The sequence below is a fragment of the Lonchura striata genome, chromosome 1, assembly GCF_046129695.1.
Source record: "Lonchura striata isolate bLonStr1 chromosome 1, bLonStr1.mat, whole genome shotgun sequence".
Taxonomy (NCBI): domain Eukaryota; kingdom Metazoa; phylum Chordata; class Aves; order Passeriformes; family Estrildidae; genus Lonchura; species Lonchura striata.
In genome coordinates this window covers 37843283-37859502 of record NC_134603.1, presented here as the reverse complement: position 1 = coordinate 37859502, position 16220 = coordinate 37843283, and the positions used below count along the sequence as shown (strand labels likewise).

The 16220-nt window shown below is 40.1% G+C and overlaps 1 protein-coding gene across 3 annotated transcripts in view; it reads right to left on the bottom strand.

Moving 5' to 3' along the window:
• The window catches only part of TOX (thymocyte selection associated high mobility group box), a 217976-nt gene extending 203454 nt beyond the window's left edge, over positions 1 to 14522 (bottom strand). Inside the window, exon 1 of one of the 3 annotated variants that reach the window (XM_021555662.2) lies at positions 13890 to 14522. In XM_021555662.2, the coding sequence (XP_021411337.1) occupies positions 13890 to 13991 (102 nt within the window). In that variant the 5' untranslated portion in view covers positions 13992 to 14522. Of the gene's footprint in view, positions 1 to 12316; positions 12619 to 13889 lie in introns of those variants that run through there. The other 2 variants (XM_077783505.1, XM_077783500.1) reach the window with 2 other exon arrangements.
• Positions 14523 to 16220: the final 1698 nt, after the last annotated feature.

The window sequence follows — 16220 nt, the reverse complement described above, 5'->3', positions numbered from 1 at the left end:
TGACACTCTCCAATTCAGAATATTCTCTGATTCTGTGATTTTTTTTTAATTACTAAGCTTTGTACAAGTCCATTAAAAGCTCAGTAGTTATAATAAGGAAAGATTCTGATGAGTGGAAAATGGTACAAAATTAACTTCCAGGACTGGTACATCAGTGTGCCCCATTGCTCCAGAATACCACTTAACACCACTAAAAAAGAGCTTCCAGCATTGCTAAAATCCCAGGCAACCATGTAGGAAGCAGCAGGTTAAGGGCTCCATTGTAATAAACTTGTTCCTAGAAAGTCTGCAGTCCTTGCTCCAACCAAAACCTTCTAAATTCTTCCTAAATTCAGAACTATCTTACTCTGCAGTCAATATTAACATTTAAATTTTGAATTTCTGAAAAGAGTTAATAAAACTACAGCCAAGTTTGAGAATTCTACTTTATTATTTTCACTGTAGTGTTCTGTTTGAGAAAGTCCTCTGTCTGAGAAAGCATTCTTAAAAGGGCAATAGATTCTGCTGAGTAACATGTTTTTCCTTTTCAAACATATTTTTTCTCTGAGCTTTTTATCATTATATATATGGACTTGTCTCTATCTCCACAGAAGAATGTTATAGGACAAGCCCTAAGGATTTTTAAGCTAAATCCCTGTTTTTACTAGAACTGAAATAATTTATACAAATTTAGAAAACTTAGGAGAAGCATTTATGTAACAGATACCTCTCTAATTATTTCTATAAGCACAGTAACTATATATATGATAATAAATACATTCACAATAGGCTTTCTCTTACTTTACTTACAATTGTAAGTTTAATTATAGTACATGTGACTGCAATTTTGGTCACAATATCTGTATTTAGAGTTGGAGAATTTTTAGCCTTAAGGAAACTCAACCAGCTCCATTATCTGCAGGACATCTTTTGAATTCAGGAGAATAAATTATATGGAGATAGAGAAGTGCCTTTTGTTCAGAGATGAAGTTTAGAAAATACTAAGGCCTTAACTTATGCTCGAGTTCCTCAGCCTGAAATGGGGGCATCATGACAAAATAATAAAACAGGTATTCTCATGTTCAATCCAAAACCTGTAGAATATAATGCATGAGTCATGACAGCCTGCACCAAAGCATCAGAAGGAAAGGATTGGTAAGTGAGAACCCAAGATCTTCCTAGCCACACCAAGACTTGGCTCTTACTTGACTCACCATGACAAAATTCTCCCTGCTACTAAAAAGGAGTTAACTCCACAGCAGAAAAATCTGTGCGGCAATGCTGATAAACTCAGACTCTCCTAAGAGACAATAGCAATGAATGACATGGATATGATCAAATGAATCAGCAAAACACACACAAAAAAATATTTTTGAAACAATATTTTTTAGGTTAAAAATGTAAAGAATGCAAATTTGAGCCTGCCTGAAAGTGTTACTCTGGTGCAATTTGCAACTGCATTAATGATAAGGTTGCAATGGCATGATCATTCATTCCACATCCTCTGTTTCACTCCAATTCCTGCTGATAATAACATACTAAAGAGCAAAATTAAGATATACTTAAATCTGCCATTCCCAGCATTAAAGTACTGACTTTGTAACCTAACCAAGTCCTGAAAAATGTAGTCTTCATGACATCAATGTTGCAATTTTTCAACTTTGTTTCAAGAGCTACTATCGTGATTTACAAAAATGGCTCTGGTATTTAAATGTTGTAAAATCTAAGTAGATTCTTTCCTCAACATTGATAAAAAAATTTAAAATTCTTCATTTCATACATGTTTAAAATTTAAAACTCTGGAATTTTCTCTTCAGTCTGGTGGACCTGGTGCTGTATTTTTTACTTACAAATCTTGACAACCCATAGATTCTAGTAGATCCAACCATACATCAATGTCATATATTGAAGTGATCTGCTTCATTAAATTAAATCTCACTGGTTTTCTTCTTAAGGTATTCACTTATTTTAAGCACTCTTGAGGGTTTACTGATGTTTAGGATAGGTTGGGTGAGATACACTTTAGTCCAACACAGGAGCAAACAGGATCCATAAAGGTGCCAGCATGTTGTCAGACCATTTGATGTGCCTTCAACAAGTGGTGAGTATACTTTCCTCCTACACTTTTTACACAAATATAACCTGAAAGCCAGAGTTGGCCTTACACAAAGGGTGAAAGAGCAAAATTTGCTTTTCATTCAAAACAAACCAGGAGAAAAGAGGAAAGAAACTTTGTTACTAAGTAACAATTCCTTCCCAGGGGTCCTCACAGAAAAATGCAACTGTCATCCTCCTTTAGATTTTGATGTCCCTGTACTGGAACAAAACAACTCAGCTAAAAGTTCCTCACAACTTTCTCATAGCTATGCTTTCAGTTGCTGATGCTTTATGAGCTTTCAAAAGAATACAAACAATGCTGTGGTTTTTGATGCAAAATGAAACTTGAAATCTAATTTATTGACATATAATAATTATTCTTAATAACAAATATTTGGCTTTCATATTTTTATGTTCTTGGTTATGGAAAATAATGGGGTCTGTTTAGCAGAGTTATTTTGTAGTTATGTATAATTTACTGCTCTTAAGGAAAAAAATATTAAAGTTGCATTACAGTTGATATCAGAACTTGATTTTAGTATCAGACTTATAACTGAGGTCCTTATTGAGATAACTCTTGCCATAAATTAGCAGTGCTGCCCCAAAAAGTATGCATCAAATACAGTATGGAAAATAAATCCCATTAGCTCTCAATATACAGGAAAATTTCCATCATTTCCCCTTGTCTCTATAAGGAGACAAGACTTGATAGCAGCCTACCTCAGTAAATTTTTCCATTCATTTTACTTTTTTTTTAACTGATTTTGTTCAAAGTAGTCTTGGAGGAAAAAAAAAAAAAAAAAAAAAAAAGAGAAAAAGATAAACATATTTCTAGCAGTCCTTGGTCAGTGTAGACTTGATATGAATTTCCATCAAAACACCTCTTAATTGTATTAAAAATTTGTCTTCCAAAATTCACAGCAACCTTTTGCTTTACAGTGCCTTCTTCACTTGCATGCCCTTTTTCTCCCTCATTGGAAAATATATCAATTGCTTATTAAAAAAATAAGTGTTTTGGCATGGCTGACCTGTAGAGATACAGAGCTAAGCAGAGTCAGTGAATCCACTCACTCTGATATGCACACATGATATGCAATTAAAATCTCCATTCACATTCCTACAGGGTTGTCAATCAAGAGAAAAGCCTTTTTGACAACATCCAGTGAAGCGTACCAACTAACTGCTGAACAGGAACTTAAACAGTAACAGCTTTTGTTATTAGCAAGAACGGATTTTACCAAGATTGGGCTCGGTTTCTAAAGAAATAATTATGTTAAAATTTTTGGGGCTTTTCATTAAAAATTAAAATGTGTCACAAAGCTATTGTGTGTGAAGCTATCATATTATGTAATACACGAGGGTTATCAGATATATGTGAAAAAAAAACCCTCTCTAACCTTTCTTGGATGTAGGAAACAATTTATCCTTTCATATTTAGTACAATGAACAATGATTACAAGCTGTTTTCTAGTGAGAAGAGAACACTATTCTAATTGCATGTTGCCTATTTGGTAGGCTTCGAATATCTTTTATAACATGACATTATAAGCTGTCCGGACACAAAACTAACACTGAAAAAGGTCTGCTACTGCCAAAAATGATACTGTGAACAATTTATTACTGATACACTGCAAAATAATTATAGGTATTTGCAACTTTGTGAAAATATCCTACCTTGCAATTTACAGAGGAAAACAGAGGAAAAGTCTTTGATAAACATTGAAGATGCTAACATTTACTTTCTAATACCCAGTCATGTAATGCACAACTCGTAAGAGCATTAGGGTACTTTCTAATCCAATCCATAAAGGTAAAACCAGTAAAAACACATAGATTGCAAATAATCTGATGTTTGTGTTTTGAGCACTAACCTTGTATTACAGTTTTCAAACAACCTAATATTATTAAATATTGAAATATTTGCCCTCTTGCTTATCACACTCCATAACTGAAGAGAGAGCAGATGCATCCTGACTATTAACAGTCATGACAAATTGCCTTACTAATGAATGTTACACACTGAAAGTGCCATAACTGATTAAACTACAATTTCCCACTACCAGATAGAGAGAGACTTGGGAACTCCAGCAGTGGACAACTCTGATGTTCTGCCAGTAGGCCTTCAGGGCACAGTGTGGTATTTAGAAAAACACACTGTAAATTCCATATGAATATATTCTAAAAGACTATGTGTATACAACAGGTTTTAAAGAACATTAGATGAAACAGCTTAGGTTTGTAGCCGATGAGCCATGCAAAATGGATGTGTTTTAACAATTTTAGAATCATTACAAAGCTACATTAGAGAATTTTTCTGTTGGGTTCCTCTGCCCTTCTCCCCACCTTCCCAAACATTGCTTGTGCTTTGCTTTCACATAAAATCTTTCTTTTGTCAGTCTCTTTGTCGGTGCAAAATTGGCAGTGGTTCAAATTCAAAGTACTCCTATTCATTTACTGACCATTAAACCAATGTCATTCTAGTTCACATCAGCCAGAGAGCTAAGCTCTAAAAAACATAAAAGGCTTGCTTCACCACTGACGAATAATGTGTACATTTTTACAGAGCTTAAACCTTAATGCTTTGCCTGAAACTAACAATACAGTATACCTTATCATTCCTTTTTCACAAGCAGGCAGCTGCTGAAACGCTTGCCACTTCAAAATATCAATTGCTTGCCAGAGTTGTCCTCAACACACCCTGTCAAACTCTTGTATATTGTGCAATGAAAATGGTGCAGGACTGAAAGCTAGAAATTGTGTCAAATTCTGCTGTAATGGTATGATGTGCAAAGAACAATGTATGACAACCGTAGAGACTACAAACAATGGCAATGGAGCCAGACACTACATATATCACAACTGTGCCTGTACATATTTTATTGTATGTATTATATATTTAAAGCATGACAATGTGTCATTGAAGCTATGTGCTACACCAAAAAGAAACCCTTCAGCTAGTTAAGCTTTTTTATTGCTCTAGATGGAAATGTATTAGTATTTTTCTGCCCTGTAAACATTTGTTTGTAAATCACAAGCACAAGAAAAAGAAATCAGGTTTTCAAAATGAGTAACAGATAACAAAAGACAATACTACAAGATCAGAAAAAGAGATTTTGTTCAATTAACACTTTTGCTTTTCTCTACAGACACAGACTAAGGCTACATTAAAGAATATCTGAGGCTGTGCAAGACAAATACAATATCACTACACCCATAAATTACAGTGTACCTAATTTTAATGTAGATAAGTGCTGGCCTATTGATTTGCATGTTTCCCTGGCAAAATGGAAATCCCATGTGAGTATGTTCTTTGTCTGTAGAAAATGCATTTTAAAAAACCTTTATGAATACAGCAATCTATGCTAAAAAAGAAAACATAAGTAACTAGTATAAAATTATGCATGGAACCTGGGGGAAGTAGTGCTCATGTGCACACATGTATACATGCATGTCTCTGTGCATGCATGTGCCAATGTCTGTTACAAAGTCACATAGTTTTTTTAGCACACAGAATTTCTACAAAGTGTCTTAAGTCATGAAAATTCAGTCTCTAGACAGAATCTTAAATTAGCTGAGGAAAAAAATGAAAACTGCCAAACAAAGTAAGAAAGCAAGTTAATCATAAGGTCACCGTGAAGTGTTAGTCTTCATGCTAGTCTTCAAAAAGGAACACATAGTTGTGATGAAAAGTGTTTAGGAGGAAAAATGAGTGCAGCAGCCCACAACACCATGTAGTTTGCAAAATCTGAGCACACAGTATTCTGTGAGGGTCATTAACTGATATAATCCTAACCAAAATGAATAGATACACCATTAATGTGTTAATAAATATTTTGGAAAGAGAATGGGTGTTTTAGGTGCTCAGGGTTGCTGACCTTTGCTGTGTTTATTAGTGGGACAATGATGCATTATTAACACACAGCAGCTGTACCTGAACTGCTGCCATGAACATAATAGGCCTTTTATAGCCATCAGGGGAGTGAGATAGGAGGCCTTTATTAACCACTACACATGATTAGCACATTATGTGAACTTTAGTAGGCAAATTATCTCTTATTGAAATATAATGTTGGTTATAACTAATTGTAAACATGATTTTAAAAACTTCTCAATGCAAAACTAAGAGTTTTACTGCCATTTAGCTAATAAGTGGTTAAGCCACTAAAAAATAATTCTTTTCCTTTGTTCAACCTGTAAAAAAAACTGTGCCTCACAAAAACCTATTGCCCTATGATAAAAAACACTGAAGTGACTGAATGACTTCCATATCTTGAATATTACTTTTCAGAACCATAGAAAAAACACAGACATTTCCAACACAATTAAGAAACTGCTGGTTAATAAAAAAGAACTTGCCCTATATTTTCCTATAAAGACTACAAACAGTTTTTAAAGAATCAGTTGATAATACATTTTCAAGAATTAACCTGAAAAAATAACACCATAATTTACTTCAAAAAGCTGTTTTGGGTAAGATTATCCCATTAGCCTTCGCAACTGAACACAGCACTGAGAGTCCATTATGAGCAGTCTTTTATGCCCTAGCAGAAAGTCATTAACATAAAATAAATCATTAGCTTTGATATTAAGCCTTTACTATCTTCAGGTTTCTATGACTAATGTTCACAACTTTATCTGCCAAATGATCAATTATATGTTTTTGAAAGGTTATAATCCCTTTTCACCATTATTTTTCCTTTTAATATTTATTATTATTTCATATTGATGCAAACATGATGATCATATGAGAAACAAATGTTTTCTCTTATTCATGAACACAAACCTTCCCACTTTGGCAACTGTGACCCGATTATGACTTCAAATCCAATTACTTCTAGTACAGGATAGAAACTATGCAGTCTCAGAGTAAGTTCACTTCTTTCAAAGTCAGATATATATGTAATGAAGCAGAAATCTACATGTGTGTATATATGTACAGAGTAGCATAGATACAACAGAAATTAACATTTTTACATAATCTTCTAGAAGGAACTGTCTAGATAAATATTTTACTTCACATTGCAGGCTTCATACTTCCTTTACTGACCCATTCCCCTAAGTACAGATTATCACTGATTTAAGAGTTCTGAATTCTTGCATATATAATAAGAACTGGAATTCACTACAGATTTTCTTAATATAACAAAAATACATACCAGCTACAGTAACTTCTATTTAACCTTTAAGACCATATAATCATCAACAACAATAGCAGGAGACAAAAGTACTACCACAGCAGCTCAATTTCCATGCTTAGCCAGCAGTACCTTTGAAAAAACCCTCTCGTGCCCCTTTTGATTGGTAGAGAGTGGTTTAACAGTCAAGAATGTGAATGCTAAAACATTCTGACATTTCCACTAACCTGGATTTGTCAGATGCTCATGTAATTCAAGTATGTTTTGCAACTTAGAAAGCAGCATGCTCCTTGGGAGGAAACCATTCAACAAGGGTCTGTAGCAAATCAAATAGCAGGCCAGTGAGAAATACTAAATGAACAGTTCAAGAACAGTGTTAGCATATGTGCAATTGAAAGATAAGATATAAATATTATTAGAGCCATATGAAATTCAAATGCTAAAAATAAATTGCTGCAAACATAAGAAGCAAAACAAAACCACAGACATTACAAATGTGGGTTGCACCAAGATGCCTGCTGAAAAACAATTTTAAGTTTGAAGGTCTAAATCAAGAGCTAAATGTCTTATCTGATGATCTGCTAACTGCAAACTGATTGCTACCAATGAACATAAATGGCAGATACTCCATTAGAAGGGGGGACAAGAGTTTCTTATGTGCACTCACCGCTTTGGAGGGGCAGAGTTTGTTGCTGCTGCTACGGCTACATGATCTGTGCCTAACCATCGAATAACGCAACACTGCCATTTTCCAACTGATCGCTGTAGGGAAAAGCATTATGATCAAGAAAATCTCATTTGGGCTGATGTGAATTCCATGCCTGAAAGTATTTTGGAAGCATTGCTATAATTAAGAGTCATTTGGCGAATCTGCTATAAACCATGTTTTGAAGCAGTTTATAACTCAACGTTTTTAATGAGAAATCATTCTTTGGGCAGAAAATTGGTATGTGGTTGCGTAGCTAAACCAGCAGAATAGACTATTTCAGTTGGAAGGGATCTACAACAATCACATAGTCCAACTGCAACAGCAAAACATTTAAATGTAGGTTATATTTAAAATAAGTATCTTATTGTATGCACTCCATGCTAGACATTGAGCATGTGTCCTCTTCAAAAAGATAAACAAAGCTGCCACTAATTGCCTCTGCTGTCAGTACCAGAAGCCAAGGTCTGCAGTGATCCAGGGAGTACCCTCTCACCACACGAAGTGGTGCTTTCAGGTCATTCTTGAGCAGTGCTGAGAGCACAGTTAAAGGAAGCTTTTTACTTTCAGCATCTAAGCTTTTTTATATCTATCATCAACACAGGATTTAAATATCCAAGCACTTTAATCTAAATCCTACCATGATTAGGACAACTCTCTGCTTAAATATAAATTGTGTTTTATACAGAGTCCATTTTTCAAATGCTTCTGTACATTTTTAGCAAGACAAGAAAGTCCTGCTAATGTGGAATCTGAGGGCCAAAGGGTGCTCATTTCTTCATGGTAAAGTGTGATCATGCCCAAAACATCCCAAATTCAACAGAAGCTGGAACTGCCCAGTCTTTCCCAGTATCAGCTCCTCAAAATCAGCTCCAGCTCCTCTTTGGTTTAATGTAAACACCAAAGGTACTACATGTGCTGTAGTGTTTAGTTAATTCAGCATTCTTAATAATTTACTGGTTTCACTTCTCTTCCATAAGACCTCATGATAGGCTGATTGAGGGTAATGCTCTAGAGATGAAACACATCATTCTGGTATGAGAATAAAACATAATTCCTCTCAAAGTACTGATATTTGGCAGAAAGAAAAAAAATAAATTACTGCAAATGCTTTGGTTTATAGAAATCTTTAAGAAAGATTTCTCAAAAGCACATACATAAATCTTTTTCTATGTTCCACTAAAATTGGGACCACTTCTTTTCAGAAACACTGGAATTTAAGGAGGCACACATGAGACTTGCCCACAACTTTAAGACTACATACTAAGGAATGAAAGAAAAGACCATTTCCATTCTTCATATGTGGTATTTCTGAAACTAAGAGACTTAACACTTGAAAATCAATAGTCATCCTAATGCAACTGTTTAATCTTTCCTTTATGAAACAGTAACAAATTTCAAGTATGGTGCTAATGCAGTAGAGGAGAAGGTATTTTTTAAGGGGGGGTGGGGGGAATATGTTCAGGATAAATAATATGAGCATAATCTAAAACACTGTGAGAACAGTAACATAGTATTTTAGCTTTAGAGCTGTCCTTCAGAGAGCCTGCTTGCCACAATTCTGAGTTTGAGATAGAGACTGGATAGAAACAAGCCCCTGGAAATAATGTACACTTTGTAAATAGCCATGGAACATTTTATTTTGAATAGTCTCTATGTTAGGGTTAAGTTTACACAATAAATTACTCTAAACGCTGAGTATAAATAAATGCACTTTTGCTCCATGGAATTCTGATTACAAATGGGATTGTTACCTGCTTACAAAGCATTGTATTATATCTCCTTATCCACTTCTACCCAATGTCACTCTGCTTTTTTCATATGAAAGGTTTTGCTTCCTTCTCTCTCCTTTCTCCTCTTTATTCCTCTTTTTAAAAACAACTACAGTCTATCATTTTACCTCTGCTGTCTGGCTGTATTTTTCCACTGCACTGACAACTACCAGTGAATACAAGAAAGATGAGTTGTAGGCTCCTGTATTTTTGAACAAGATAGCAAATCACAGAAGAATCCAGTGTATAATTCTGCAAGGCTAACCATTGGGAGCAGTAAAGACCATTATTTTCTGCCTACTGATGGCAGAGGTCAGCATCCCTGTCATTAGCTGTGTCAAACTACAATTATATAACTGCACTTTATGTGAGCAGATATCTGAAAACACTGTGAAGTTGCAAACATGAAAATTAACATATACTGATCCTTCTTACAGTACTGATCGAAGTAGGTCTTTGCAGGTGATACTTCAGCAGGGAAAGCCATGAGGCTGTTATTTATTTCTCTCTACTTAAACATTTAAACTTATCATCTGACTTCTTCAGGCAGCTTGAAATCACTGGCCATAGTCTATCAAATAAAGACACTTGGATTATCAGTTATTTCTTTTATACCACTCAACTCAATTACAGAACATGACATTTCCTAAAATAAACTTCAACTGAACAGACTATTCACATTAGCCTGAACATATCTGAACTGCAATTATGATTCAAGTTTCAGGGGGTGAACAGTATAACTCCAACCCTAAATCTGTCCAGCATAAGAGCTCCACTATGTTATTTCAAAAGCTGACCTATATACTAAAGCATACGGTCCATTCTGTCTGTTTGTATAAGAGATACCTCTCACAGTTGTCATAACCAACATTGTTTGCATTGTTCCTTCACTTTTCTCTCTCCATGGGTAATGCAAGAGAAACAAGGAAAAGCCTGCATAACAATATATGCAGAGCATAATGAGCTTTCACAGCAGATAGAGAAATATTAGGATAAGATGCTTAGAATGCTATTTTAGGTTTGTAAAATAAAGATCTAAGCAGTCTTCTGAAACAAAGCCTGCCAACTGAAAATTGTAAGATAAGATGCGATTGTTTGAATCTACATTATTTTCCTCTGGCTACAGAAAAATGCACAGTCAATACCTCCCATGCATGTGCCTGGGAACTCGCATGCTACAAACAATCATCTGATCAGGAGAAACAACTAATACTAACAAAACAATTAGAAAACTAAAAAGCCTAAGTATTTGTGGAATACATTCTAAATGTATTCCACCAGCAGCTCAAGAAAACTTCAAATGTAAAGAATCCAAGTCTGGCAAATTTATAAAAGGAAAAACACCACCAAAAGCTAGATATGAAAAACAGTGTCAAGCCCACTAGAAAGTGCCAAAAGCAAGTTTTAACTAACTTTACAAGAAACAAGAACCCAGAGGATCTTGAATGAGTTCTGAATGAGTTTTGCAGGTAAACTCCTAATGAAGACCACCATTCTGGTCCAGAACAAGGATCCATCACACTCCAGCCATCATCTCCTTTCCTGGGAGAGTTCAAAAGCAAACACTCAACCAAACATACTGAACAGAAAATTCTGCAGGCCTCCCGCCCTACAAACTCCCTAAATACTCTGAAAATGAGTGACAGAGCAATACTGTAACATGATGACATGTTTAGAACAAGTCAGATAAGTTTTCACAGCAGTGTTAATCATGCTGGGCAAGCGGAGAGAGTGAAGGGGTGAAAAATGAAATGTTCACTAAATGTATTCCTCCAAGGGGCCTGGCAAATCTAACTCTGTCCATTTAATGTTATCAATGGTCAGTGGTAAAGACGTCTGAGAAAGACATTTGTTCTGTACTAGATATCTGATATTGAAACATTCCTGGTAAGTCTTTTCCAAGCATAAAACATATGTCTTATGACTGTGCACTTTTAAGCACATTATCAGTTCAGGCAAAGTGAAATAGAAGAGTTGCAACTTGTCTACAGAATGAGTGTCTCATTTGCATTTGAAAAGAACAGTTTGCTCCCTCATACATGGCATGACTTGAAAGAAGCTTCAACCAGCTAGTAAAGAAATTCTGAAAACTACTTTATAAATTAATTTATTTGATTTGGAGTGCAACACACCAAAAATTATTTAAGGAACTTAAATAGAAAATGATTTAATATATTAAAGTAATTCCTGATTTTCCAAAGCATTTAACTTTTAAATTAAATCTGGCCACTATCTCAAGAATGATGAGTGAAATGTGTATTCAAGTCATTACCTTCTTTCTGAAGCTTTAAATCATTGATAGGTTTAATAACGTTTGTCCAGTTTCACTGCCAAACAGGTCTTCAAACACTTTGGTTCTTATGGCATTAATATCAGCCCAACCTTTTCACGTGGCAACATTTCACTGTTACAATTTACAAAAGTGACGATAGAGAACAGCAAACCACAGATGAAAAGTAGCAATAGCCTCAGAGCACTAACAGAAAATTAATGAACGCATAAATGCTCCTTTGCATTTGAACTCCTCCTGCTGAACCAAGTTCACTCCTGGCACAAACTTCCAAAATATAGCGCACGTTTGCCAGATGCTGCAAAATAGTTACTTAAAACAACGCTAACAGTCATACCTCTGGGATCTCTCTTGAAATATCCTGGGGCATCCACCACAAAGGGCCCGATTTATCCCTGGATTCTATAACTCCATTGAGTATATGTGAAATGCAGCCAGGATGAATTTGGTCCTTTCTGTTGTGATTGGTAGATGCGACCATGTGGGAAACCTTTCCTGAAAACTGAGAGGGCTTCACCCGGGCGCCGCAGCCTCCGCACCTCAGCACAAGCACACTCTATTTTGCTGTTTATCTCTGAAACGAGGCAGCTGCCCGGGATGAAAGGGACGGCTCGGAACGTCTCTCTGACACGTGAGACAATAGCCCGCCAGGGGACCGGGCTGTCCGCCGGGCCGGGCCGGGCCGGGCCGGGCCAGGGGCTGCTCCTCCGCGGCAGAGCCCCGCCGGCACCGCGCCCCGCCGGCACCGCGCCCGCCGGCGGCCCTGCGGAGCCTGCGCACGGCGCGGTTCGCGCTGCGAAAAGCCATCTGCTCCTGCAGCCCGCACGGCGGGCTTCTGAACAAGCGCCCGAGCGCGCAGCTTTGAACACATCGCTCTCTCCCGGCTTGCTCCCTTTGGCCGGGCTGTGCTCTGGGTGATTCGGATTTTCCGATCATTTCCTACGGCCAGCGTTTTATTCACGTGCAAAGCCCATTCCGTAACAGCAGAGTAAGTGCAGCTCATACATAAAGCACCAGCTGGCTCAGGCTACAGCGGCAGTAACAATGCAGGAACCCCAGCCCCCTTTCTCGGCAGCAGAAGTCACGCAAAGTGCTCCGGGATCGCAGCACCAAACTCCCGGGACCGGACTCAGGATTTGGGCTAGCGCATGTATCCTCTGCGGTTCCTCCTTCCCCAAGGCTCGGAGACCTAAAACTTAGCTCTCCTCAGGTACTGACCCTATTTGCAGAGGTTTAATCAAGTTACAGAGAATTGGTAAGGCAGTTGCACAGCCGGGACAAAGTGGAGCCGATGTTCTGAACCGACTTGTAAACACCATGCAGACTTACTATGCACACAGAGAGATGTGTATGCGTCTGTGTGTGTGTATCTGTGTGTGTGTCTCGTGTGTGTGTATATATACACACACACATGTCACACACACACACACACACACACAAACGTGCTTTTCAGCTCTTTGACACATGAACTGCGGGGCAGAGTTTCTGCCGGTTTGTGGCGGACGCGATCTTTCTCATTAACAAGAGCCCTGGAAATTCAAGTCCCCCACACCAACATCCCCCGTCCACGCCGTTTCTCCGAAAAGATGTTATGGAAAATGCCTTCCCCCCCCCCCCACCCCCTCCCCACCCCCCGCTCCAGCCGCCCGCCCCCAGACTACTCCGGGGGTTTAATTTGGGGTGCCTGAAGGGGAGCCGGTGTGTGTCCCGGCGGCACCGCTCCGCGGCGGGCGGCACTGCGCTCCCCAAACCCCAAACCCCGGCAAGTGCCGCTGCCCTCCCTCCGCCTCGCCGGGGAACTTGGTGCGCGGCTCGCCAGAGCGCAGCGCCCGCTCATGCAACGCGCCGCGACAACAGCACACATCGACAGCACAGATAAAACACCTCGGACGACACAAAACACGAGTCACCTTGTTGCAATAGTAGGGGTCCAGGCAGGGGGACGGTCCCAAACAAGGCGTATCAGGAGCGGCTGCAGGCTGAGGAGGTGGTGAATAAAATCTTACGTCCATTTCACTAAAACATCAAGCAAACTCCTTTCCTTTTCTTTTGGTCGTTAATGTAGGTGCAAAAAAGGGGGGTGAGAGAGAGAACGTGTGTGCGTGTGTGTGTGTGTGTGTGTGTGTGTGTGAGAGAGAGAGAGAGGGAAGGGGGGGGACACACAAGACTGAGAAGAATAAAAAAAGAGGTGCCTGACTTCAGTAGTCAAACACCTTCCCTGCCTCACATCCGTTTGTGGTTTGTAAAGAGAGAGAGAGGAGAGGAAAAAAAAATCTCTTCCAAAAAAGCACCGGTCTGCAGATGTCTGCAAGAGAACCCACGAACCCTCCTTCTTCTACGGCAGGGCAGGTAACTTCGAGTACTTATTGTTTCCCCCACGCATCGGCACCGGGGCGCTCGCTCCGTGCGTGCCGCTCTTTATGGGAGTCTCAGAGTTGGTTCGCTTCTCCCTCCCTCCCTCTCGCTCGCTCCCTCTGTTCTTTTCCCGTTCTTTCTTTCTTTCCTTTTCTTTTTCTTCTCTCTCTCTTTTTTTTTTTTTTTTTTTTTTTTTGTTGTTTTATATTATTAGTATTGTTATTATTTATTTGCTTTGGTTTGGTGGAGTTGTATTTTGGTCGCCCACCACAGCGAGGGCCATGGGGGGCTGAGGGGGAGGTGGCTGCGGAGCAGCCGGGCCCCCTCGCGCACCCCCGGGGGGAGCGGGGCGCCCAGGCGCTGGAATGGCCGCCCCGAGCCGCTCGGCTCTCTCGCCTCGGCTCTGTTCGGCCCGGCTCGGCCCGGCCCGGCCGGGCTGGGTCGGGCTGGCGGCGGTAGGGGACGCACCGCGCTCCGCCGCGGCTCCGAGCGTGCCTCACACAAAGGGGCCGGCGAGGGAAGAGCCATTTGCGGCCGGCGGGGCCGGGAGCCGCGGGAAGGGGGCGCTCCCGCGCCCACCATCCCGCCGCCGTCCCCGCCCTCTCGCAGCGCCCGCCGCCCGGCCCCGGCGCCGCCCGGCCCCCGCCCGTCACTATGGCAGCCCCGCCGCGCCGCGGGGCCGGGCGGGCCGCGGGGGGCGGTGGCAGCGGCGGCAGGGACGGGGGCTCGGGCCGCTGCCTGGGGCGGGGCGGGCTCCGGGTGCCGGCGTGGCCGCGGGCGGGTCTGTTGAGGTGCTTCTGTGAGACCCTCGGGCCCATTTCCGTGGACCTTTGGCAAAGTTGGGGTCGGGCGACTCCTCTGCCCTGGCAGCCCTCTGAGGCTGGTGTGGGTCGAGCTGTCGGCAGAGCCCGTCGTCTCCAGTCCGGCAGAGCGGAATCTATCGCCCAGAGTTTGTGGTGGCACACATAAGCTGTGATCCATGAGCGTGTCCCAGAAAACAGGAAACAAGTTGAAAGTAAAGCGCACCCTTGAAAACCCTGGTCATCTGGGCTCTACCGCATTAATGGTGATGCCCAGGCCTGGCCGCACAGAGTGCCACCAAGCACAGGTGGGACATTCGAGGAGGTGGCCTAACTGTGAGGGGAGGAAGCAAGGAAGGTCAAATGAGTAGGGGAAATTAAGAGGAGCTCAATTAGGAGCAAACAAGGGTGCTGACAAAGGAAAGTTCAGAATCCAGTGGGATGCGGGAGAGCGATTGATGAGCATAACAGGGTTTAACAGGCAAAAACAATGAAAAAAAAAGATGACTTCAAGACACCATGAGCAATCCCACTGGGTTTCCTGCTGAGTCTCCAATAGTCTTAATCAGGGCAGAAAGGATGGAAGAGAAAGAATACAGGAAGGACACTATGCTGAGCTTAGATAATGCCCAACAGAGGAATTGTATTATGAAAAGAAACAAATGCCTTTCCCTCTTTAAATAAAAACGAATTACTGAGTGCCACACAAACAAGATGAGATGATGATGGTTAACAGGAATGGTTGCATTTATCAATTCTCATGAGCGTTTCCATCACAAACCAGCTAGAATCAAGAAGATTTGTAATACATATTGTCACACAAAACTGTCTTCTCATCACGGAAAAAAAAAATCCACTGTAAAGATTTCAATGGGACTCAGTACTGAGTGGGAGCAAATCACAAATTTCAGGGGACAAAATCACTGTTTGTGTGAGGATATATGTATATGTATATGTACACAGAGATATATAATCTGCACCTTAGATATTTTGATATTGTAGAGTCCTTCAAGATAGTGTTGTCATCATTACTTTCTTCTATGTCTAACAGACTCTTTTCATTAAAGCTTAATTATCTGGAAAAAA